Genomic DNA, 26,077 nt, shown 5'->3' with positions numbered 1-26,077 from the left:
TAGAGTTATTAAGAGTATTATTGTATGTGAGTTAGATCAGTTCGTTTAAAAATATACACACATTTAAACAAATCACTTTAATTTTATATTTTTTAAAATTAAAATCGAGAATACTAAGATTTCAGTTAAAAAAAAAGAAAATAAAAAATGTAATGGCATTCAAAGAGAAAAATTCAATTTTTATCAATCCATAAGCACCATTGAAAAGGAAAATATAAAAACTTAAGTGAAAAACTATTCATAACGAAAGTCCAAAATTAGCACTCAAGATTACAAATCAAGAATAAAAAATTACAAATCAATAATAAAAAATAAATTTACTTTTAATAAGTATATAATTATTCATAATTTTAATGCAAATTTAAATTATATGTAACATTGATGAGGACATATATTTTTTTTATGCTAGTCCCACATTTTGATTTGAGCCCTTTAACTTGTTATGTATATTTTTTTAATGTTATTTTAAAATTTTACACTTAATATTTTGAATTTTAGATTGAGTGTATTAGAGAAATATGTTGACCTAAATTTAGTTTGAACTTAATATATTAAGTTTTTCTTTAATTTATTAATAAAATTATAATTAAAAAAATTATAATTAATAAATTTTTATAGTATAATCTTGAATATATATTTTTAAAAATAAATGTTAGATTATATTATTAAAATTTAAAAAAAGACCATGCAATACACAGCAAAACTATTAATATATTCTAATTAATTTTATCCACAATCACTCAATTTTACTTTCATTTTAATAAAATTACTCATATTTTTTTTTTAATTAACCATCAGTCACTTCAATCATAATCATAAAATCTCTAATAAATTTAAATTTATTTTTTTAATTTTTTTGGAAGTCTAAATATAGAAATTAGTGAATGTAATGAATAACATGAAAATAAATTATTTATTTTTTAGTTTTTCAATAAATTTTTAAAATTTAAATCTATGCAAGATGTGCTATAGAGAAGTTTCCCTGCAAATTTTATTAAAATATAAATTGAATGACTACTACTTAAAAAAATTATTTTAATAAAATAATTTTAAACATAATGATTGAAATGAATAAAAAAAATTACAAAATATATTTAGTCGAAGTGTTACAATGTAATTTTACTACTTGTAATGAATTTTAAATATTCAAGTCATGCATATAAAATCTTTTTGGAAATCATACAAGTGAAAAGGATTTAGATCCTCCCAATTTTATACAAACATGATCTAACATATGTTTGAATAATCTCGATCATTAACTTCAAAATAAATAATTCAGATTTTATTAAAAATTAAAAACTAGCTTTTAAATTGCAGGTAATTACATATGAGAATACCTTTACACAACCAAGGGAGGATTTTAATCGGACCGAAAATAAAATAAATGAATTAGTAAAATTTTAGTTAGTGAAATGACAAATCAAGAAAAATTGAACCGTGCATCTCAAAAAATACGATTATTATACATTTTTTTTAATCAACTTCGCTAACATCAATTACAAAAATTTTAAATTAATAAAAAATATTTTTTAAAAATTATATTAAAAAAATTTTTCCGCTGTTGTCAAAGATATTTTATTCTTTCATATTTATCATGCGAAAAAAGTCCGCCACACGTCGGATCTTTATCCAAGCTTCAAAACCGTTTTCAACGTTCCAAAGTTTTAACAGTTTGCTTTGGGCCGAAGAAAGAAGGTAAATGCAATCGCAGCCCAATTCAAGGCCGGCTGCTTAACCCACAAGAAATGTTTTTTCAACCCTAAAAACATGCAAATGCCTAACCTTTCCTGATTCTGGACAAAGTCGCACGCCACAATCTCCAAAACACCCCTACCAAAATACGGCGATCACCGACTTAACCATGAATAAATAGCTAAGGGTATTTTAGTAAGGTGGATAGTTTCCATCAATTATAAATGGCAGCTCCGCAAAACGTTACTGTTGATTCTACTGGTTCTTTGTCAATTTCGTAGACCATACAATTGCATTTACCTGCAAGTGGTGTAAAGTTATGGTTCTTGAAGGAAGGAACATGGTGGAATCCAAATCAACTTCAGCATCTTCGTCTTCTTCTTCGCCGCCCAGGACTCAGAACTGCTGCGGGATTCACTCGACGGATTTATGTTCTTCCAAGATCATGTTGCAGAATCACGGCAATTTCAAGCGCAGCGCCACTCCGGTTCGCTTTATGTACTTCAGTCACGATGGTTCCTGGCTGAATTTCCCCGACGAAGTGCTCGGTTCTCTGAAATCTGCTTTTGTAGAGGGCAAGCCCATGGTTGACTTGTTAATCAGTGGCTCCAGGTATGTTTTTGATTTCATGCGCATGTTGCAAACTGATTTCGACTCCGGCTGTCAGCGATCGATTGCGTGGATTGATGAGAAAGGGAAGTGTTTTTTCCCTAAAATGTTTGTCGGTGAGGATTTTGATGGTAGGCCGGAGAAATCGGAGAATCCTAAAATTGAAATTGAGATTCGGATTGATAATAGTCCAATTAAGCGAAAGAGGGATGGATTGGATAAAGAAGAGCCCGAGGTTAATTCGTCGATTAAGCAAGAGGAGGATGCTTCGAAACGGCCGCGTTTATGTTTTCCCGATGTGGAAACATCTAGATGGCCCAATGCTAGGTTATTGACAGAAGGTGAAAAAGCTTATTCAATGGTTAGGGATTATTTTTTGTCTGGGATAAGGAAAGTTGATGCCGGTGCTACAATTACCGCCATTTATCAATGCACGCGCGATGGTCATTTGGAGAAGGCGCGTTATGAGGTTTTCCAAAAGCAGATTGAGATTACAAAGGCCGCGCGTGGTCTGTCTAATTTGGTGTATGCTTGGCATGGCGCATCGGCGAAGGGTGTGGAGAGTATTTTAGCGCATGGGTTTGGGGTACCTAGCAAGATTTCCGGTACTGAATGTTATGGGGTTGGTGTTTATCTGTCTCCTTTGGGATTGCCCTATATGAGGTAATGCACGAATCTCCATCTGGTGGTAGTGAGCGCAAGTATTTGTAATTTTGTTTATGGATTTTGATTGGCTTTATTTTGGTTTGTGTTTTCAGTGCAAAGTTATCGGAGATGGATGGTAACGGCGAAAAACATCTTATACTGTGTAGAGTTATCTTGGGTAATGTTGAGAAAGTCGAGATGGGGTCACAACAATATTATCCTTCAAACTTTCAATTTGATACTGGTGCAGATGATCTTAACAATCCCAAGTGGTATATTGTTTGGTCAAGCAATATGAACAGACACATTATCCCCGAGTGTGTTGTGAGCTACAAATCTGCTCATCAAGTGCAAGGTAAATGTTGGTTCTTTTTGTCATTGTGGTTGCGCTTTGGTGGTTCGTTTAGTATGGCGATTTTAGTTGATGTTGTTTGTTAGGCCAAGTGAAAGGACCGACTTGTATGAAATATTCCCTTGAGAAATTGTTTTCGAAGATGAGGAATTTGCTCCCTCCCACCAAAATTCGGGAAGTGGTGACATTATATGATACTTACAGAGTAAGTATAGAGATCATGTTTTTCTCATTGTTAATCATTGTTATCAGTATTGCCTAAGGGAAAAATTTGGAAAAATGAAACTGTTTTTGTAATTCTTTATGGCTTATTACAGGGGGGTAAGTTGGCCAGAGATATGTTCATAAAGCAGTTGCGATTGATTGCTGGGGATGAGGTGCTGCTATCCACTATTAGGGAGATTCGTATGCCAGAATGATGTTTAATGGGTTTTTTTTATCCCTCCTTTCATTTGGACGAATGAGTGCTAGGATTTCAATTAGCTTGGGAAGGCTATCATATGGAATAGCAAAATATTCCATGCACCCCACACCCCCCCCACCCCCCCCCCCCCCCCCCCCCCCTCTCCTCCTCTTTCTCTCCAGAAAATGTAGTGGACCCAAAAGAAACTTTTTTTTTTTTTACCAATATAATGTAGTAACTATTGCTTTAAATAATTTGAAAAGCTTTTAGTGATTGTCCTTTGATTAAAACCTTAATATATGACACTATGATGCTTGAATCTTATAAATATGATATTATGAACTGGACATTGAGAAGCATATTGTGTTGTAAATTGTGTGCATGGCTTTGTGTGTACATTTGCATGCATTCCTGTGGGGTGAGTATTTTAGAGTGAGAAGGCAGTTTAGCTATGAGTTTTGGGGTGCAGTGGTATGAAATTTTGGTCTGTGGCTGTCTCTGTTCTTTTAAATGATAATGATACTTCTGAAATTTGTGCTGGGAATATCATAAGTTTGCATTATTGCATGGATGACTTCATTTTATTGTACTCTCTCTCTCTCTCTCTCTCTCTCTCTCAAACACACACACACACACACACACACACACACACACCGCACACACACACACGCATGCACACACCTTGTATTTATATTATTAGGTTTGGAGATACTGCCACATGGTTGTCTCTTATTAATATTATTATGAACATCATTGAAGCTAAATATCTCTATGATCATTATGAACAGGCTGTGATGTTTGTGAACAAGTATAATATGAATTACTTGAAGTCTAATTAGAAAGAGAAGGGTATGTTCTAAATATTATCTTATTGCAACAAGTTCCTTTGCCTATTGCAATATTAATTTTAGCAATTACCTGCCTAAAAGAAAAAAAAAATCTCAGATGTGATTGATATTGTTTATTTTGTGGCAACAAGGGGGATTTGGATAGAAAAATATTTGACACATTGGCAGTTGGTTCAGTGATTTCACATCGGGGGTCACTATTGTTAATTTACTTTGACACATCAGGTTATTGATAATTACGTGCATCATGTTTCTGTGAGAGTTGTGGTTGTGAAAGAAATTTTTATCAGGATATGAAGCAGCAGGTAAGAGATTATGCAAGCGATTTGTAAAATGCAGTGTGCAAAGAGTGACCACTTTTCGTGGTTAAAAGATAATCTGTGTAATGGAATATTAGTTTGATGTTGTGATTGCAAGAGTCTGACTTGAGGAATTTTTTATGATAGCAGAATGAGAGCAGCGTTGCAGCCTGAGGTTTTTTTCAAGTAGTGTGTGGGTTTTGGAACCTAGCAAGAGTAATGGTTTTGAAGTCCAATAGTTTGTATATACTTTCTCCTGTCGTATTTTGTATGATAATATATAGCATGGAATGTAGTTTTCATTTATCTAATTTATTCTATTTCAGGAAATATTACCCGAGGCTAATGTACTAGCGTGATTGAGCCTTGGTAATTAAGGTAAAGCAGGGTTGTAAGAGATTTTTTTTTTTTTTCAATCATATGGTTTTAAATTTGATTGCCGAAAGAAAATATCAGAAAATGTTTATGGCATTGTGCATCTATATGAACTGTATTTGTTCTTCTGAATTGTGCTAGGATCATTTATAAGGTGAATATCATTGCCTTTGATTGACTTCAAGACTTTTACTTTCAGCCTACCATCATATTCAGAACCTGAATTATCTTTTCTTGGATAGTAGGTAGGTAGCACATATTTTTAGTGTGTTCTTGAATCATAATTTAAGTTCTATGTATGTTGGTCATTTTTTGAGTGTGCTAGAATTATCTGTGTTAGCATGGACACATCGTTATTATTATTTTTCATAGATTTAGGGATAATACCCAAGTATCAATATCTGTCACAGGTGCATTAGTATAACATGCAGTTAGGGGGGCAGTGAAGAGCTTGGTAATTGCATAGATTTATTGCAATGCTCAAGTTCATCTAAAGTTTTGGAGATCTCTGAGCTTGTGCCGATGTGCATGGTTTAGTAAGGCACAAAGATCAGATAACTTGGTAATGGTTGATCTGAGATAATTCCAAGTTAAGTCGTGGTTTAATCCATCCTGTTTGGGTCTCTGATGAAAAAAGGAAGTAGGCCAGTTGATGGGAGGCGATGCCTCATCACAATCAGTGAGTGACTGATAGTTGCCATTATATTGTTCATATGTGATGTTACTTGTCAAAAATTAGAAAAAGTTGGAGTGCATGACACAAATGCCACTCTTTTAATTGTTTCTGCATTTTATTGCTGTTGTATCTTTGTTCTAATCTGTTGTAACTATTCAAGGATTAATTGATCTATTAGTGATAGTAACAGTGAGAATACTGTGTATTTTGTTTTACTAGAAAAAGGATATTTCATTTAGAGAGCATGGATATAAGGCCTTTAGAAGCCCATAAAGAAACAGAACTTGCTACAAGATTCAAGCCCACACCCAGGATACACAAAAATAGAGCTAACAGTGAGAATACTGTGTATTTTGTTTTACAAGAAAAAAGGATATTTCATTTAGAGAGCATGGATATAAGGCCTTTAGAATCCCATAAAGAAATAGAACTTACTACAAGATTCAAGCCCACGTCCAGGATACACAAAAATAGAGCCCTAGATAGTATGACCTGCCCCAGTAGAGATGGCTCCTCCTTCCTAGGCAGAGAAATGCTGGCTTTGAAGGGTGAGCTGCATAAACAAATCTTGAAGCACGTATGAACTAGAGCACACCATAGTAAGAATAACACCCTTCTTTACGAACTAGCCGGTCTACTTAGGGCAACTTTCTCCCAAAGGTAATAGAAAGGGAGAGCCACGTAGCTACCCATGAATGCTCAGAACTAAGAATTAGTGTAAGCATGAACTGAGAGAAGGCTTGGCATGACATGGACATCTCAATCTTGTATAGCCCTCATGTAGATGGAGTCGGTGATCACCATGGTGCTAACACTATCGTAGCCAAATGAGGGGAAGAAAATTCTAGAAGCAAAGATTGAAAAGTGAAGTCGGTCCACCATGAAACCCTCTGATGAAGCACAACCTCACTAGCTAACAACATAAACAACAAACCAAAATTATACACACCCATCAACAGGGAGAGAAAGAATCGCCTTCAGATGGGTCGAAAGACCCTTCCTTGCCCAAAGGATAGTAGATGGTAACTAGCCGAACTAAGAAAACCGAAGAACTTGTAGAGAGAAGGTGTAGCACTCTTTCTCACTAAAAAAGGGATACGATCACCCATGTAGCACTCTTTCTCACTAAAAAAGGGATACGATCACCCATGTAGCTACAATGAGAATATTATGTTATTTAAAGTTCTTTATTTTTTTGTCGATGGGCAATGGACCTTGATGCATGATTTATTTTTCCCCAGGTGTGGATGGTCTCAGAGCCTCGAAGCTATTTATGGAAAGAGGTAAAAATCAGAGAATTTCATTGTGCTCCTGCGCCAAATGAGATAGCACCATCCTTGTTGTTATGAGTGGTGATAGTTGATGTTGCTATGAGCCTTTGACGATTAGTCCAAATGCCATGTGAGCCTGTAAAAGAAGAAAGTTGTGAAGTCGATAGCTTTCTGGCTAACTACTTCAACGCTCAAGTAAGAGATATTGATTGAGAATAGAGAAAGTATGAATATGGAGTTCAATTGAAAATTTGACAAAGTAAACATACCTAATTAATGGCTAATTCTCATATTTATAGACTGTAGGCTAAGTAGTTATTATAGCTATCTGCATGGATCTCGGATATTAGGTTAATATATCGAGATTACCTCCTAAAGATTCAACTTTTTCATTGATTGGCATTGCTGATGCTCAGTATAGTTGTTGCTCGGCTTGGATGCTTAGATTACCAAGCAAATGTCTCTATATCATTAAGCTTCTTTTTTGCTTGGTTTGGGTTGATTGAGCATTCTTTTACTCGGTCTGTATTACTTGAGCAATTTCTGCTTTGCTCAGTCTTGTCTGCTCCGAGCATAGGATCCTCTTTGCTGCTTTGAACCTTTGACTGAGCATTGACACTTTAACCACCACGTTGGATTCTTCACTTAAGCGCTGACTATTTGACTTGGTTTTTGGTGAGTCGTATCATTAGTTCCCCTTAAAACCTCATGAATCTTTAGGTTTGTGTATTGTTTGTTCGTTCGCCTTCTGCAGAGTATCCTTATCGCACGTTATCCAGAATTGATTGTGTCGTGTGTCACACCTTACCCCTCTGTAAGACATGACATGTTCTCGTAGACTACCTAATGAACTACTGAACTTCACCTACCGATAATTCATTAAGTACCCTACAAGGGATTTTAAAACAATTTTCTTACTTTTAACAAGTGGTGAGCATTTACTAATAAGTATTTAAAACATGTAATTAAGTTGAAAGCTAGTTGGAAATTTTGGCCATTTTATTTTTTCGCAAATTTTATAAAAATTTTGACAGAGTTCTGTCTATATTTTGAGAAATCAGTTCTTCAAATACCTGTAAAAAGCATTTCTAAAAATATTTCTCAATCACTACTTCAATTTTTTAATCAACAATTCCACAATCATTTCAATCAATTTCTCAAGTTCAAAATTCAATAATTTTCAAAATATTAGCAATACATTTCATTTAAATTAAATAAAATAGTTGTACCCATATTTCATTAGAGACAAAACAATTTATATACATTCTTACAAAAGTTACATCAGAAGAAATACAAACTAAACTTTATTACAAACTTCATACAAATTTTGTACAAGCTGCTCAAGACCTATTTACATGTTTATACATTTATATGCAATACATACATTAAAAGAAATATTTATAATTACGGTATAAATTATACCCGATGACTTTAAGCTGAATGATCTTTAATCCTTAGCTGCTCAGTCTGCTGCTCTTCTAAAACAATTTTCTTACGTTTAACAAGTGGTGAGCATTTACTAATAAGTATTTAAAACATGTAATTAAGTTGAAAGCTAGTTGGAAATTTTGGCCATTTTATTTTTCCGCAAATTTTATAAAAATTTTGATAGAGTTCTGTCTATATTTTGAGAAACCAGTTCTTCAAATACCTGTAAAAAGCACTTCTAAAAATATTTCTCAATCACTACTTCAATTTCACAATCAAACTCAATCAATTTCAACAATTCCACAATCATTTCAATCAATTTCTCAAGTTCAAAATTCAATAATTCTCAAAATATTAGCAATACATTTCATTTAAATTAAATAAAATAGTTGTACTCATATTTCATTAGAGACAAAACAATTTATATACATTCTTATAAAAGTTACATCAGAAGAAATACAAACTAAATTTTATTACAAACTTCATACAAATTTTGTACAAGCTGCTCATGACCTATTTACATGTCCATACATTTATATGCAATACATACATCAAAAGAAATATTTATAATTACGGTATAAATTATATCCGATGACTTTAAGCTGAATGATCTTTAATCCTTAGCAGCTCAGTCTGCTGCTCTTCTAGTCTCTGTATCTGCGACAGCAATAGAAGCTATCGCTGAGTACTAGGACTCAGTGGTGCACAACATACTAAAATAGTCTTTATGCAAAATATAAATCACATTTATTCAAAAATTTGACTAAACATGAGCATTAAACACAAAACACGAATTATGAGATTTTAATGCAAACCAAGTTCATTTTGAAGTATCAAAACACATTTCATAAAACCCACAGTTAGATCATGCCATTCGAAACAAATAGAGTCTCAATAGCTAGAGGCTAAAGAGAAATCACATCACAAGACTAGCTAGCTCAAATATATGGATATCCATTCACATCCTCTTCTACTGGCACACCTCAACATTTCTCCAGAGAAGGAATCAAAATTCGAAACTAATTACCTCCACTAGTCATGCTAGTGAGGTGTTCAAATATATGGTCATGACACTGTAGTTTCAAAACTTATCTTAACAATTTGCTAAACATTGTCATTTTAAATATACACAATAACTTTCAACAATTTAAGTCAAAACATCATAAGAATGCCATAATTCAATATTTCACATTATTCAAAACAGTATGCAGAAGATAATTATAAAAAGTATACGTTGTGCACAAACCTCAAGCGAGTCGCCTGTTGGTTTTGACTCGACTCCTCGGGTTCTGTCCCGGTATTCTTTTCCACTGAAACACACAATTTCACAGTGTTTCAGTACTAGAACTTAAAATGAATCCAAAATAAATTTAGCTTCACTTTTACCTAGCTCTAACGCCCTAAATTCGACATTCTTGAAATTTTGTGTTTCGGGTTACTATTCACTATACTATTCAAGTCAAATTATTGACTTTCTAAGGCTTAATAGGTATGGGAATTTTAACTTCACCCACATACCATATTTTGGTCACTAAACTTGTTGGTTTTGGTCATTTTCTCAAAACTTAGGTCTTTTAGGCAAAATTGCCAAATTTTTAGTTTTGGTGTCCCTAATTTTACTGTTTTATTGGTCAGTTTACTGTTGGAATTTGACAAAACTTTCTCCATAGAAAATGTTCCTTATTGTCTTAAGTTTATTCTCCTTTTTTAATCACCCCAATTGGAGTTTTGTAGCTCAAGTTATAAGTAAATTACGTTTACTGTTCATGCTGCAGAATTTTATTCTGGCAGATTATTAATTCCAACTTCCTTCAACAATTTGATGAAGTTAGGTCCATAATTTGGTCTAACTTTCTTCATATGAAATGTTCTACTATGCCTTAGGTTTTCATCGGTTCAAGAATCACCTAAATCGGAGTTTTCTAGAGAAAGTTATAGCCATTGAAACTTTACTGTTCAAATGGCAAATCTGCAGTCTGCAGATTCAGTGACCCAACTTTGCTCAGTAATTTGATTTGGTTAATGGCATAATTTGGGTTGGTGTTCTTCATGAAAGTTTTAGGTTTATATCTCATCTAACTACTGGTAAAATTTCAGGTCATTTTGACCTGCCTAGCTCGAGTTATGACCAAATGAACCAACACTGTTCATTTGGTCAGTTTGTGCAGGGCAGCTTGCGATTTTTCAACTTCGGTTACTTTGTTCTCTAGGTTTTAGTCACTTTTTGGGCAGGCTTCCTAAATGAAAATTGTGTCATTTAGTGCCTATTTTCATCTCCAATTGGTCCCATATCCATTGGACTTGTAAAATTTCATTTTTGGTTCCTCAAAGGAGCTTTTGGTCATGCTGCCAGCACATGACCTTATCCAATCCGAATTGACTTTTAATTTCAACACTTCTACCACACCTCATTTGGTCACAATTGACCATTTTTCACTTTACATTAGGTCAAAGACACCATTTACAAATTTCTCCAAATTTTTACCTCAAAACCCTAGGTCTTAAACCCTAACCACTCTAATCCATTGTAATTAACTAATTCAAAGCATATAAACACAATCTTTTAACTCATTCAAGCATCTTAACATGTTTAACTCAATCAAACTCATGCAAATCACTCTCCCCTCCCTGCTGAACGAATTTCAGTTTAGTTCCTCACATTTTTTTTTTATTTTAAGTTTATTTACAAGTAATTCAAGCTAAAAACACAACAAATAATATCAAACTTTCAAATTGATGTGTTTACCTCAACTTTGATATCCAATCTTTAATTTTTCTCCTCTTTTCTTCTTTCTTTCTTGTTAAATTTCTTTCTCAAGGGAAGGGAATAAGGTTTTATGGAGTGATTATAGAAGAAGTTGGGATTTGGTAAGGGTTTCAAAGCTTGAAGACAAGCTTTAATGGAGGTTTAACTATGGAGATGTGAGGGAGAGGGAAAGTGACGTTTTGAAGAAGAAGACTTTGTGTTTTATTTTTTTTTCTTTTCTTTCTTTATGTTTTTTATCTTGTGGAAGACCCAAAAATCCATTTAATCAAATTATTAATTATGGGATTTATGGCATCATGCATGATGTCATGCATGATGTCATTTCCCTATATCTTTTTCATTTTCCTTCTTTTTTTTTTTCTATTAGTTCTTTAATTTAATTTTCGATTCTGAAATTTTCTTTTCTCTGATTTTATTTGACAATTAGGTCAGGAGTCAGCTCTTGGGGTCAATTGACCAAATTGCCCCTCGTCGGTTTATCTCGGTTTGCAATTAATTTCATATTTCTTCCGGCTCCCTGACCTAATTATTTAACTGGCTTAACAGTTATTTTTCGTGATTTTCTTTTTTCCACTGTGTTCATAAGGGTTCTAAGGACCTCAGTGTCACTTTTTACGGTTCGAAATTTGAGTTTAAAATGACTTCGCAGTCGTTCCCGAGAAGGTCACCCATCGCTGTGACTCTCGGCTCGTTTAACTTCTTCTGTTCTGTTTTTCTTATTTATACTCAACTAATTGAACATTACTAATTATTTGTGTTTATGGCTTCTCTAGTTCTCTTAAGTGTGGTTCTAATCTCCTTAATTGTCCGGACCGACTCCGGTCACTGAAACAGTGAAATATACCAGGCTATGCAAACGGGGGTGTTACATCGTGACTCAAGGATCGTTGCATTGCTTCGATAAGGCGTGCCATCATTAAGGTTTTCCTCGAGAACACAGAAAGGTGTTTTGGCGGAATATAATTGTGGTTTTGATTTTTGTAATTGAGCATTTAATGCCCAAGGACCCCCCCTTATATAAAGCCTTTGCTGTGACTATGTAACGGCCTGACCCACTGGCTAGTATTGCCCGCTTTGGCTCAACCCATACTAGGCCTTACGGATTTGTTCCTTGGACTTTTACACCCAAAAACACGCTAACCAGTGTCCTAAGACCACTCAATTTATGTCTAAGATCTCTCTCGTGTTTTGCTGATGTGGGATTTGCCTAAGGGACATTTCTCCCCACCTTTTGGGACTCATCGTCCTCACTGAGGTTTGTCTCACCATTACTCAAGAGGCCACACGGAGTGCTCTGATACCAATTGTAACGGACCGGCCCAATGACTATTATTGTCCGCTTTGGCTCAGCCTATACTAGGCCTCACGGATTTGTCCCTTGGGCTTTTACACCCAAAAGCGCGCTGACCACTGTTCTAAGACCACCCAATTTAAGTTCAGGATCTCTTTCGTGCTTTGTCAATGTAGGATTTACCTTAAAGGTCCCTTAGGCAAATCCCACATCAGCAAAGCACGTAGATGGTATTGGGTTCAAAAAGTAATGATATGTAAAATGGGGGAACTAATCACTAGAGGCAAATCCCACATTGGCAAAGCACGGAGATGGTCTTGGGTTCAAAAAGTAATGATATATAAAATGAGGGAACTAATCACTATAGGCGCCTTTTGGTGGAATGGCTTGGAGAGTTGAAAGAACTCCAGGGTTAAGTGTGCTCGCTTGAGAGGAATCCTAGGATGGGTGACTTCCTGGGAAATTCTCCATTCCACCTATTAGACAAAACCGTGAGGCTTACTGCCAAAGCGGATAATTTCTCTAGTGATTGGAGCTCGACCGTTACAATTGGTATCAGAGCACTTCGCGTGGCCTCTTGAGTGATGGTGGAGCAAACCTCAGCGAGGACGCTAAGTCTCAAAAAGGGGGGAGAAAGGTCTCTTAGGCAAATCCCACATCGGCAAAGCATGGAAAAGATCATGGGCTTAAATTGGGTGGTCTTGGAACACTGGTTAGCGCGCTTTTGGGTGTAAAAGCCCAAGGGACAAATCCGTGAGGCCTAGTATGAGCTGGGTCAAAGCGGACAATATTAGCCAGTGGGCCGAGCCTTTACAGATTCTCTTATTTTCGTTTCCTTGCTTACCTTTTTGCGCGTTGATTTTCTCTGACATTTACCAGCGAGTTCATTGAGGTTCTTTACTTCTCTAATAGGTAATTTCACATTTTTTTCTTCTTTTTCTCCGAATTTATCTTAAATGAGTGATTTGAGCAAAATTCGAGACTCAAACGTATTGTGGGAACTAGGGGTGAGCATTTAATTCGAATATAACCGAATTAAATTATAAAAATTGAATTTTAAATTTTAGAAATCGAACCGAAATGGGTGAAAATTCAAATCAAATCGAACCGCTCTATTTTGGTTCGGTTCGGTTTGTTTTAAACTAATCGATTTTTATTTTTGATTATTTTTTAATTTAGACTTGATTTTTAAGTTATTTGGTCTAATTTTGACTTTGGTTTGAATCTAATAACCATTAATCAATGAAATTAAACAATTAATATATATATAATTAAATATAATTTATAAATTTCTCATAAAAATAAATCAATTCAAAAATTGATTTGGTTCGATTTGGTTCGATTTGAATATATAAATTACTATTCAGTTTGCTTCAGTTTAATTGATTTTTTTTTAAATCGAATAAAATCGAAATAATTAAAATTTTTATAATGTAAAATCGAACCGAATCGATTGAATTTTAAAATCGAATCGATTGAACTGAGTTGACTCGGTTCGATTCGATTCGATCTTTCGATTTGAACTAAATTTTGCTCAGCCCTAGTGGAACATTTGAATTTACCTAGAATTTACTTCTTTAAATTTATGTGTTCTAATATTATCCTTAATCTGTATTTGGCTTTTATTTTATAACAGTGCTAACTTTAGCCTTTGATTAAAATCCATATAATGCAAGCCCGAATGCCTTTATTATTTATCAAAATCACTAGAAATGCATACATCACATATTACATTATTTGTTGAAAATGATGAATAAATTCACAAAAATATTTGTAAAAGTATTACTTTTGCAAATGAAAAATAAAAAGGTATTTAGTTTATCCACGGCGATAATTCGCTAGAATAAAACGAAAGGTGTTTAACCTATCAATGGTAATAGTCTGCCAGGTTAAAATGAAGAGTACTTAGCCCATCCATGATGATAATTTGCTAGGCTAAAACAAAAGGTGTTTAGCCTATTCACGATGATAGTATGCCAGACTCAAATAAAAAGGTGTTTAGTCCACTTAAGACAATAATTTGTTCGACTAAGCAAATTGAAGGTGCAAGCCCACCTAAGGCAAAATTTCATCATTATCAAGTTCATCAGGATGAGAGTCTGCACTCCAAAAATTTTAAAGCGATGGTTAAAGATTTGATGTCTAAACACAACGAATCTAAAGATTCGTAATCGAGAGAGGAACTAATGATAAGTATCTTAACTAGCTCCATAAGAATTCTTGCGTCGTCAATCATATCCCAATAGAATTTTATCAAATGCCTATATAAGGGCTTTAAACTTTCATAGTCAGATATATCATTTTTCTCCTAATTAATGTTATACACTTAAGTATCGAAAGAGTCTTGCCTGGTAGACTTATGATTTTGTAAGTCCATACTCATAAGGAATTTCTATGGATCGCAACAATAGTAATTTAATCAATCTTATTTCACAAGCCCTTTTTTACGTATCTGATTCGCCTGTGGTTGAAGAGAGTGCACACCTTATCACAAAGATAATCTGTAATCTTGTGTGATTAGAAGTTACAAGTAATAGTTGTGGAAATGAGCTCGCTACCGAATGGCTGGAGCAAGCACCGTACAATACGTGACCCTCCCACAACCGTTTTGGCGGGGAGCCTTGTGTGCTGCGTGTACGCTTTTAACATTATGAGGCTATGATTGATGAGGCAACATCGAGTTAAGAAATTATCTGGTACAGAATTCATTTGTTGGACAATCGGCCATCTCATATGAGAAATTGTGAAGTCTAGCATGCGATCCGTTGGAATGGAGGGATCCTATTGGTAATTGGATAGCATTCACCTTGTTGATTTGAAGGGATTAGTGGTTGAGAGTTGAGACAGAAGGGATATTTAGCCAACTTGGTTGATTTTGCGATTTGGGACATTGTGAACGCTGCATTAGAAGCATCTTTCTCAGGAGAAAAATCTTGTTTCAAGGGTGTTCAAGTGTGTGCGTCTTTCCTTAGTGGGGCAATCGCGGTGAATAATTCTGATGACATCTTTAAGCATTGACATCAAATCATATGTCACACGGGGTACCGAGGGACTTTGGGTGGACAGGTTCTTTAGGCAAGAGTTAAGAGCCCTCTAATGTGTTTCCTGTTCTGTTTGAACGTTAGTGCACGCAGGATGTTTCCTAACGTACTGAAACGCCATTAAAAAATAATATCTGCAATTTTTATTTTTTTTTATTATTTTTTTTTTTTTTGATAATAAAGGAGAAATTTATTGAATTAGAAAAACAGGTGAACTAAGCTTGATCCAACATCCACCTTGGAAAAGAATGGGAGCAAGATATAGGATCAACGGTACAGAGTTACCAAAATAACCAAGAGGCAAAAAGTGAACATGATAACTCCACAAAAAAAGAAATAGATCAAATCTAAACAAAAAGCAAATTTCCAAAGGGAGACAACATAAAATAGAAACTTGAACAGCGAGAAACAACAATCAAAATGGAGCAACAGCTGATGGAAATTGGCCTAACCGATTGTCAGTTTACTCCGATATTGGATAGAAGTTGGTATGATTAAAATTGAGAATAAAATTAAATAATCTTTTAGCTTGAATTTGTACGAAATTGAAAGAGGGGACTAGTTGTGGTTTTACTCTATTAAATTTGAATTAAATCGAATTGGAATTAACAATTTAATTTAACTGACTGGTTCCATTTAAATTATAATTTTAAATTATTTTAATTATTAAATGATTTCAACCTGAATTGATTAAAATTGAAACAGTAACTTCACATTCTAGCTGGAATCATGAGAGATCAAAATCATGGAAAACAAGCCTCCTTCAATCCTTTTGACTCATGGCCAAGCTTATGTGGAATGCTTAGGCCAAGCAATGCTTATTTCGGATGGTAACAAATATTTCAGGTGGCTTATGCCTCCACATATTAGTCTTGTTGAGCTATTCATGCACATTTCCTTCCGTCATTATTAATCTCCTTTACATTTTGGCTATGACATCAATAATATAGTGATAGTGGAAGACCAGCAATGCAATCCCTTTATTTAGATGGCCCCTTTAAGACTAGGAGATCAAGATTGACAAAAGCTAAAGAGACAAATTTTCTGCACATCTAACAACAATCATATAATTCATTGACTTTATTTCAACGAGTTCATCATTTTGTGCGTATTCCACACCACACCAGACACCCCCACCCCCGCCCCCGCCCCCCTCCCTTTCTAATGTTTTATGTCTATCTGAGAGGTCTCCATTTTAGCGTTGTTAGTTGTGACCTAAGAGCAGTCATAGGCACTAAGGATCACTATCATTGCACGTTTTTATTGCCCCACAAAAGTTGGAATATTGTCTCAATCCAATGGCACCCCACTCCATGGGTGATGGCCCCAAGTGTTTGCCACTGTTGGAGTGGCGACCATCCCATGAAAAGTAGGTGCTCATCGGCTCTCTAACCCTGCCACTTGGACACTGTTCCAAGCATTGGAGGCAAAATTCAACCCCTCTTTTAATTTCTCCATTGGTAGAATCTATAACACCATTGGTCATCTCATATAAATATCAACGTAGCTTAATTAAATGAAAATCCCTTGATGAAATCTTATAAAGGAGCTTTTATAAAAAATCCAATTCAATCCCTTATTTGTTAATCAACACATATCAATATCAAACCTAATCCACTAATGCCTACTCAACCTATTCTCTTGTTATTTATATTATTTAAGAAAAGGGCACTACATATTTAAAATATTGGAGCTGATCATCCCATGATGGTAGAAGTTATTTAAAACAATCGATGTAACAACTTAATATACAATAAGTTCCTGTTGAATTGACATGTGATATGTTTAATATTATTTGAAAATTACCTGCCTTTCACTGTAACTCACCCTTAAAAAAAGGTTTCTAGCATGCTAGAGGCAGGCTCAGCTTGGCATTTGTGCATTTTTGGCATTTGTGATAATATAGGACCCTATGAATCTACCTTGCCAAATTCCCAGAAGGTACTTCCAAACATAGGAAATGGCAATATGGCATGACGTGTGAAAAAAAAAAGGACACAACAAACCACGAGGAAATAATTCCATCACAAAAAATGAAAAATAATAATATTTATTAAATGGAAGTAAAAAAAAAAAAAGCATTAAATTAATGAAATTTATTGTACTGTTAAAATAGAGAATAATAAACAATATAGACAGATGGCAAATTGAGACACGTGTATATCCAACCCAACCGCCAATCTAATTAAGAGGGAAAGTTTGCTAAGGTAGCTCATCTATTTAATGCCCAATCTGGATCATATGCAACTGCCTGAGCGGTCACGGAATTTCATATGATTTGAATCACTAACACATACAACATATTCTTGCAGTATAAAATAATTTCTGCCATTTCAAAATTTGGATGAAGCTTCCACATTCCATTCTTATCCAATTAAATGTATTTCTATCTATGTATTAATACTTATCATTTCAAGACCAAGTATTATAAATAATTCATAAAATTGTTTTAAATTAATAAATATTTTAAATAAAAACAATTTAATCATTAAATTATTTTTCATAAAAATGACTTGAATTTTAATATTAGTGAAATTAAAAAAAAAAGATTTTATTTAGTATCTCTAAAACTTTCACATAAAAATAAAATCAGTCTCATAAAATATATTATTTTTTCAATTTTTTAATATTAAGAGTTCGCGTTAGGACAACGAGCGGCGATACGAACAGTAAAGGTCACTTGGTGGGCATAAACGCGTCCATTTTTATTTTTATTTGTTTTTTTTAAAAAAAAAAGAAATAGTCCTAGAAGTAATCCTCTGCTCTGCGCGCATATATATATAAATAAAACCCCCACTCTCTCTCTCTCTCATACTCGCACCCACACACATATTTCGTGATCCCACATCTCCGTTATCATCCCTCCACTTTCTCAACCGACTTTTTCCTTCTCTTCTCCGCCAAATACCCCTCTCTTCCTCCGAAATCCGTTTAAGCAAATCTCGCTCCGCTGCATCTCTTCCGGTACGAAAACAGCACTCTTCATTTCCGACAGCTTTTCTTCTCGAAAACAGCATTTCCTCTTCTTTTAGTTTCTGGAAACCATTTGGTGAATTTCTCAGAGTTTAGAGAGGCATGAGGCTACACGAGGAGATTGTACCGTTTCATAGAAACGGGAAACGAGGAGAAGAAGAATATGAAGAGGAAGAAGGAGAAGAAGAGGAGGTGATTTCTTCCATAGAAGCTGGGTTTCTTCCATCTCCTCCTCGTTCTCTCCAGAGGAAACTCGTTGTTGTTGGTTACGCTCTTACCTCCAAGAAAATTAAGAGTTTCTTGCAGCCAAAGCTCGAGGGTTTAGCTAGGTAAATTAAATTAAAACGATACATTGAAAACAAAAAAACTAAAAAAAAATAGAACTAAAATCCTAAAGTTCCAAACGATTCAAAGGGAATACTATATAGTACTCGTTCCTTTTTGAGTTATCTGTGTCCACAGATTTGTTTTCCAAAGGTTTTGCACATTGTTTGTTTTATTTTTTTTTTCTGTTTTGGATTCTTTGGTGTCAAGAAACTGGAATATTCTTCTGTCCTTTTCGTTTGGCTGGCGAGAAAGTGAAGTAAATCAAAATAAATCTATGGAACTGTTCAAGTGGCCACTCCAACTCCTAATAAGTCAGAAGATTTCTGTTATATTTTTCAAATACACTTTTCAGTCATTTTCTTTATAAATCAGTGCAATTACTTCTGTGACATAAGCTTATTGTATGGAGCATCATAGTACCGTTTCCGATTCTCTATCTTGGCAATAACTGCAACTTAAATTATGCATTATTCCATCGAAATCAGCAGTCAGCATGGTCGTTTTGGTGCATATTTATCAGCATATGAGTTATGTAACAATGCCAATGATTTGTTATCCATGGTTATATTCTCAGTTTTGAATATAACTAAGCATCTCTGAATGTAGTAATTGTGTGATAACACTTTTGCTTGTACTGATTTATTGGTATGTAATAATGAGGGGAAGCAATATTTTTGTTTTGGTTTTGTAAGTTGAATTTCTTGTTTGCATTAACCTTTGTATTCATTTCTTTCTCATTGGTTATCCTTTTTTTTTTTTTGGGTACTAATGTGTAAGATGTTGGTATTTGTGCAGGAATAAAGGGATATTATTTGTTGCAATTGATCAAAACAGGCCCCTTTCAGATCAAGGCCCTTTCGACATTGTGTTGCACAAGGTTACGTTTCTTTTGGTTTTAAATTCTAAGTTGCTTTCCTGCCTTTTTGGACTTCTTATATGATAAATATTTCTGAAATTGCATAATTGTCTTTTGGGTTTCATCCTGAGCTTAATGAGACTACCGTGATTTTTGACAGAAGTGTCAATGGGCAAAGATTTTAAGGATGGATTGATGGGCTCATAAAAATTTATGTTTAGCAGTTTTTACTTGCATCTATACAGGATGTATAGAGTTTGACATTTATAATTGCTCTTATCTGACACATGTCAATGTCTTTGCTTTTTAATTTCTAATGCAGCTAACTGGAAAGGAGTGGCGACAGATTCTTGAGGTTGGCCTCTTATCTGCTTTCATCATCTCTATTTTTGCCTTATGAACATCTGAATTTTAGGGGGTAGATCAATTATGATATTGTTTTTGCATGATAACTTGAATGCCATACAATATCAGTCAAGGCAAAGGATCAAATATCACCAACTTTAAAATGCTTAAATCTTGTTCCTGTCTGACATAATTTGCAGAGTGCTTGCTCCTTCCTCCTCCATACATCATGACTTGATAGTTGAGGTCAAGGCAGCAAGTGAGGCTTTTTTCTACTTCCATGACCATCTAGCTGATTCTTTCATGTTTTCCTAAGCATCATTTGCCAAAAAAAAAAAAGCTCTTTCACTGTTAACTCCTTTTAATCAGCTGATTTTTAGATGGCTGCGGTGTTACCTCCTTTTCGTCTGCTGAATGTGAGATGGCTTCTCATCCCTGGTTCAAAATCTTTTGTACCTATATTCTAGTCTTAGCTATTCATCATCTTCTAGGATCAGGCTGTCTGAACAAGCATCCCTTACATATATACTTTCTTGGATTGCTGGCACCAATTAATAGTTAAACATGGTAGGATATTAACTGCAAACTTTCTGACCTCCTCTAGATTAAGGTTCTGGTGTTCTAATCCAGTTACTTTTGACTTATGATAAGGCTTAAGCATTCTGGTCTGGTGCTTCCATGAATTCATATGAATATTACTTGAGCTTTACTTGCTGCTTTAACTCTGCATTGCTTGTCCATAATATCATGCTTGACGTCCATGTTATTGCGAATAACTGAATATCTGCTTTTGCAAGTAAAATAGGATTGTCTGACTGCTATTATTCATTTTGCATTGTCTTTTTCTCACCAATAAAGTTATACAACCTATAAAATGGACCAAGCTAAACAGTGTCTGCTTGAGATAAGATGACAACAGCAGAGAAGTTTCACTATTTACTAACATCTTTTCATTCGTTTCCTGTTCTTTGTAATGTTGTTAGAGGCAAGGACTGGTTATCTGTATTTTAACTAGTTATTTTTGGCTCTCCAATTTGCATTAGTAGTCATTTCGCATGTTTTGCTAATCCCTTGTCCTAATATCAATTTGTAAAGAATCTGTAGGCTTAAGAAGTGTGATTGGTGTTTCTTATGTTTAAGAATAGCGAGTATTAATGGATTAGATATGATCTTCATAAGCGTGTAAGATTCCAATTAGCAATATTTTTCTTGTCCTTTTTTTTGGCCTCGTGTCATTGTTATATAATTTATCATCTATGTTGGGGCAGCATTATTACTAAATCTGGTTAGTCATAATTGTTAATTGGTATCTTATGTTATTTGTACATTATTGGCAATCTTCATTGCAGTATAAAAATTTTGGTTTATATATTTGAAATGAGATAATAGAATCATCATTGGCCGAACTTAGAGGAGTTGGAACCCGAAAGCTTCAAATATTGGTTCGAAGAGCAATGTTTTGAAATATTAGGTCCTGGGTAAGAGCTTTTCTGAAAATTGAAGCACTGCAGCTCACTTTGTGTTCTTTTTTTATAGGTGCTATTGACACTAGCAAAATTATCTGCAGTACTTATTTCTTCATGTCATTTATTTGCAATAATTATGTATCGATTTCAATGAGCATAGTATTCCTCACCTCTTAGATTTGTCTAGGAATGCCTCAAGAATCTAATGATATGATCCTGTTAGGTTTTATCTTTCACTGTGTCTCTGGCAAAAATTTTCTGTTTTAAGAGTGGCCCTTACCTTTTATTTGCCTTTAATTGCAGGACTACAGAAGGACTCATCCAGAAGTTACTGTTCTCGATCCTCCAGATGCAATTCAACATTTACACAATCGCCAGTCTATGCTTCAGTGTGTTGCTGATATGAATTTGTCAAACTCCTATGGCAAGTTCTCACATTCATCTCATAGATGTTAAATTTGGAATGTAGATTTTGTCTGAAATTGACCAGTACAGTCTCTGTTTTCACCAACCTCTGTCCCTCTTTCCTTCTTATTTGTTTCTTTCTCTGAAACTCTTACAATGCAGGTAAAGTAGATGTTCCCAGGCAATTAGTTATCAAAAAAGATGCAGCATCCATCCCTGATGCAGTCACAAAAGCTGGGCTGATGCTACCAATTGGTGTGTATCTTTTGTGCATAAAATTTCCTAATGTGATAGTCTCTTTAGCCGTGGCTGTGCATCAATTTGGCTGGAAACTTATTTTTAGATTACAATGTAAATATTTGCTTCGATTGTTACTGAATTCAGGAAATCATCAGGAGATAACACCTGTAACTTCTTTCCCATTTCCTGGTAATTCATCCTAAATTATTTTAATTCCCATGAATTTTCAGTTGCAAAGCCACTAGTTGCCGATGGGAGTGCAAAGTCCCATGAATTATCACTTGCTTATGATCAGCCCTCCCTTCAGAAACTTGAACCTCCACTTGTTCTTCAGGAGTTTGTAAACCATGGTATGATGTTATAATTTTTTTTTTTCCCTATTAATTTAGCAGTACCATTGGTGAGAAATGACTCCACACATATCCTCTTTGATCATGGTTATAGGAGGTGTTCTCTTCAAAGTTTATATTGTAGGGGAGGCTATTAAGGTGGTTCGGCGGTTCTCTTTACCTGATGTCTGTAAACGGGAACTCTCCAATAGTGAAGGCGTCTTCCGTTTTCCACGGGTTTCCTGTGCAGCAGCTTCTGCAGACGATGCTGATCTGGATCCTGGTGTTGCTGGTGAGTTGTCCTGTGACCCGTCTTACTTTTGTATTGTTCTCATCTCCTTTTGAAATTCGTGAATTGCAGGGTGGGGTATATGTTCTTAATTTTTTTGATGGTTATAGGAGAAATAAGTCATATTCTTGGGTGGGGGTGGTTTGGTGCATCGGTCCTTCCAGCATTGTGCTCTCAGCATGAACTACTTTTCCAGGGAATGTATAGTTCCTTTGGTCTCATATGTATTGGGTGAATGCTAGGATAAATTTCTGGGACCCAAGCTAGTGGGTAAAGTTGAACTCCAGTACTTCATTGGTCCATTCTGCCCCCTTTTGAGGTGAAAGGTGGATTTTCTTTAGGCCCCAAAAGTGAAATTGAATTTTGTTGAGCTCTAACATGGTTATCTCCTGCTGCAGAGCTTCCTCCACAACCCTTACTCGAGAAACTTGCAAAGGAACTTCGTCGCCGACTGGTAGTAGTTCTTTACTTGTATTGTCTTTCAGATTTTCACCTGCATACATATTGTCATCGCCTCTGTCATTTTGCATTTACTTTATTATTAATTATTATGTGCAGGGTCTCCGGCTGTTCAATTTAGACATAATCCGAGAGCATGGGACCAGAGATCAATTTTTTGTCATTGACATCAACTATTTCCCTGGCAAGTGAAAATTTATTCTTATTTTGGGTTGCCATTTTGCACAAGAAATTTTCTCAATCATGCGAAAAAGTTTTCATTGAAATTGTGCCAAGATCACTAGGGCTTACCATTATACACTCTCTTTGAAGCCCTTAATAGTTTTTGCATTAATTTGGCCTGGAAGAGTCAAAGACACACTTAACGTGATATTTTAATATTGCAGGATATGGGAAAATGCCAGAATATGAGCATATATTTACAGACTTCCTGTTGAGCCTGGGGCAGAGTCAATACAAGAAAAGATCCTCCTAGGAACTGTTGGGAAGTGTTTCTGACATAAGAATTGCACTATATGAAAATCATGATGTTGCTTGAATAAGTGTTTGTGGGATGAGAGCTCTTGCTTTGCTAAACCATGTAATAGCATAATGTAGTTCCTGCCAGCGGCTGGAGGAGGACATGCGCAATGCTCCCACCCTTCAACTTCTGTAGCTACTGACTTGCTGGTAGGACCCTGACTTTCACATCTCCTTGAAGCTTCAGCTGGATTAGCTCAATATGATATGCTTGTCTTACAATCATTTTATGTTGTTCCAAGGTTCTATGAGCAGTTGGTGAATTGTAAACAGAAACCATGTCATATTGTCTGTATAGACATTCCTTTTGGGAGAGCATCCCCGCTGGCATGTATTTAACGCTTGTACAATAATACAGCTCACTTTTCTTCTAAGCCAAGATGCCATTTACGCACCTGCACTTGTGTCTTTTTGAATGTATGTTGCTGCTCATGTTACAGGGTACTTATTTTAGTAACATTCATAAGTTGTCCAATTAGCAAAGCATATGCGGTTGCTAGATTGTATGAGTTGCATTATAAATTTCAAATCCTAAGGAATAAAATGAAGCCATGTGATGGATGTGGCAGACTGGTCCCAAAAAAAAAAAAAAAAAAAAAAACTAACACTAAAGGAATCTGCTAGGCATGTGTGAAACAAGCCTGGAAAGGAATAGAGCTTTCAAGAAATTTGTTCTGCCTGGCATATGGTTATAAAATGTTGGTAGATTCATCTATAGTCTAATGTCTGGATATTTTGCAGAGAGAAGAAAAGGAGGAGTGGGGGCTATCAATTTTTTGCTACGATTCATGAAATATTGCACGTGAAGCCACTGTCGACGCTCGAATGTGTAGAAAATTCAATCCAGCAACTTAAACCCACAAATGGACAGGACATGGCGACTTGCTGAGATGATTTTTCTTAAACTGGGGATTGAATAAAATCACGAGTCTAGATGAATCAAATTGGGGAGATTATGCATACGACAAAAAGTAGCACAATCATTAAGGAAAACAAAAATTATGTCAAACTCGTAGCAATTTAGCTTAATAAATTCAATGTATAACTGAAATATGAGTTGTAAAAATTAAATAAAACACATTTGGCCGGTGCTTCACTGGTTAGGATAGTCTTCACTCTTCCGTACACATTGTTCTGGTAATGTACATTAGACTGTTTTGATTAGCAGAAGTATTCAGATATCATCTTGAAAATGAATAACACATCAGATGCAGGGCTCCTTGGAATGCAGCTGGCTTCAGATTTGTATAATATTCGAAGGCATGTTCTTGTACTTTCTTAACCTCCCTCCCTTAAGAATTTTATTGAGAGCAACCATGATCAATGATAATAATGTGACCATTGTACATAAAACAAAACATTGTGTTTTTAAAGTTTTTCCCCTCTCTGACTTGAACTGACGTGTCCAATAAAATATCTAACATGTCTCCCTTCAACCTTTCTGTCATTCTCAAAGCTTATTGACATTTACAACACATGTTACATAGTAAAGTCTCCACCTTTTCGTTTTATCTTGAAAATATCTAACACGTCTCTTCTCAACCCTTTCTTAATGCTTATTGACTTTTCCAAGACATATTACATTTGAAATTTGCACCCATTTTTACATGTGGATCTCACTTTTTCTTTCTATCTTATTCCTCTGAAAAATGCTTCACTGATCTCCAAAATCATAACAGATCATTAGATGCTGGTTTTCGATTTGGGACTCTAATATTTCAAATATCAAAATGGAAGAAGCCGTTCCACACAATAATTTTAACATCTATTATACAACCATAAAGTTATATTAGTGGAAAGGAATTGAACTAGAACGAACAAATCTATGATTCCTTTCTTCTGGTATAGTTCTCCTGATACAGGAAAGCGAATATATATGCAGAAAATGCATACTTGAAATCTGATATGAAACAATATTGCCTCTTCCCAAGGCAATCAAGTCTATCAGATTCATATCAATATAACACTTCTCCAGAAGGAAAAAAGCCTTATTATTAATAAAGAACTAGAACAACAGTACATAAACTGAAAACACCCAAAAGAAAATCTCAAATAAAAAAGAAACAGATGATAAAGCCACAAACAGCCAACTACCCACTCGTAACTGATGCTTGTAAGGCTGAAGTACAAGATAAAGCAGCCTCAGTAGCACTGTCACCATCACCATCTCCA

General features: G+C 35.0%; 2 protein-coding genes across 27 annotated transcripts; both read left to right on the top strand.

Moving 5' to 3' along the window:
- The first annotated feature begins 1,916 nt into the window (after positions 1–1,916).
- LOC110635063 (probable inactive poly [ADP-ribose] polymerase SRO3) lies at positions 1,917–7,420 on the top strand. 20 transcript variants are annotated; one of them, XR_002491092.2, is made up of 10 exons: positions 1,917–2,964; positions 3,060–3,301; positions 3,385–3,503; positions 3,616–3,675; positions 4,490–4,550; positions 4,999–5,090; positions 5,175–5,226; positions 5,365–5,468; positions 5,634–5,902; positions 7,141–7,420. XR_002491092.2 is itself a non-coding variant. In XM_021784253.2 (4 exons), exons 1-4 carry the CDS (start codon positions 2,012–2,014, stop codon positions 3,715–3,717), a joined length of 1,416 nt encoding a protein of 471 aa, XP_021639945.2. In that variant the 5' UTR covers positions 1,917–2,011; the 3' UTR covers positions 3,718–4,060. The 20 variants fall into 20 exon arrangements, 1 of the variants encoding a protein (XP_021639945.2); XR_002491094.2 differs by lacking the exon at positions 5,634–5,902 and having other exon boundaries at positions 4,999–5,064; XR_002491093.2 differs by lacking the exon at positions 5,634–5,902 and having other exon boundaries at positions 4,999–5,086.
- An 11,072-nt stretch (positions 7,421–18,492) lies between these two features.
- LOC110635067 (inositol-tetrakisphosphate 1-kinase 3) lies at positions 18,493–25,105 on the top strand. Of its 7 annotated transcripts, none has more exons than XR_009141941.1 (11): positions 18,495–18,999; positions 19,793–19,874; positions 20,176–20,208; positions 21,968–22,088; positions 22,232–22,324; positions 22,540–22,659; positions 22,754–22,930; positions 23,326–23,381; positions 23,486–23,570; positions 23,773–24,055; positions 24,647–25,105. XR_009141941.1 is itself a non-coding variant. In XM_021784258.2 (10 exons), exons 1-10 carry the CDS (start codon positions 18,773–18,775, stop codon positions 23,859–23,861), a joined length of 1,083 nt encoding a protein of 360 aa, XP_021639950.2. In that variant the 5' UTR covers positions 18,495–18,772; the 3' UTR covers positions 23,862–24,279. The 7 variants fall into 7 exon arrangements, 2 of the variants coding, with proteins under 2 accessions (XP_021639950.2, XP_057986912.1); XR_009141942.1 differs by lacking the exon at positions 24,647–25,105 and adding an exon at positions 24,148–24,279; XR_009141944.1 differs by lacking the exons at positions 23,773–24,055; positions 24,647–25,105 and adding an exon at positions 23,038–23,246 and having other exon boundaries at positions 18,493–18,999; positions 23,486–23,571.
- Positions 25,106–26,077: the final 972 nt, after the last annotated feature.

The sequence above is a fragment of the Hevea brasiliensis genome, chromosome 12, assembly GCF_030052815.1.
Source record: "Hevea brasiliensis isolate MT/VB/25A 57/8 chromosome 12, ASM3005281v1, whole genome shotgun sequence".
Classification (NCBI taxonomy): Eukaryota; Viridiplantae; Streptophyta; class Magnoliopsida; order Malpighiales; family Euphorbiaceae; genus Hevea; species Hevea brasiliensis.
The sequence above is the reverse complement of the archived record's forward strand: the minus strand, read 5'-3'. Positions and strand labels throughout refer to the sequence as shown.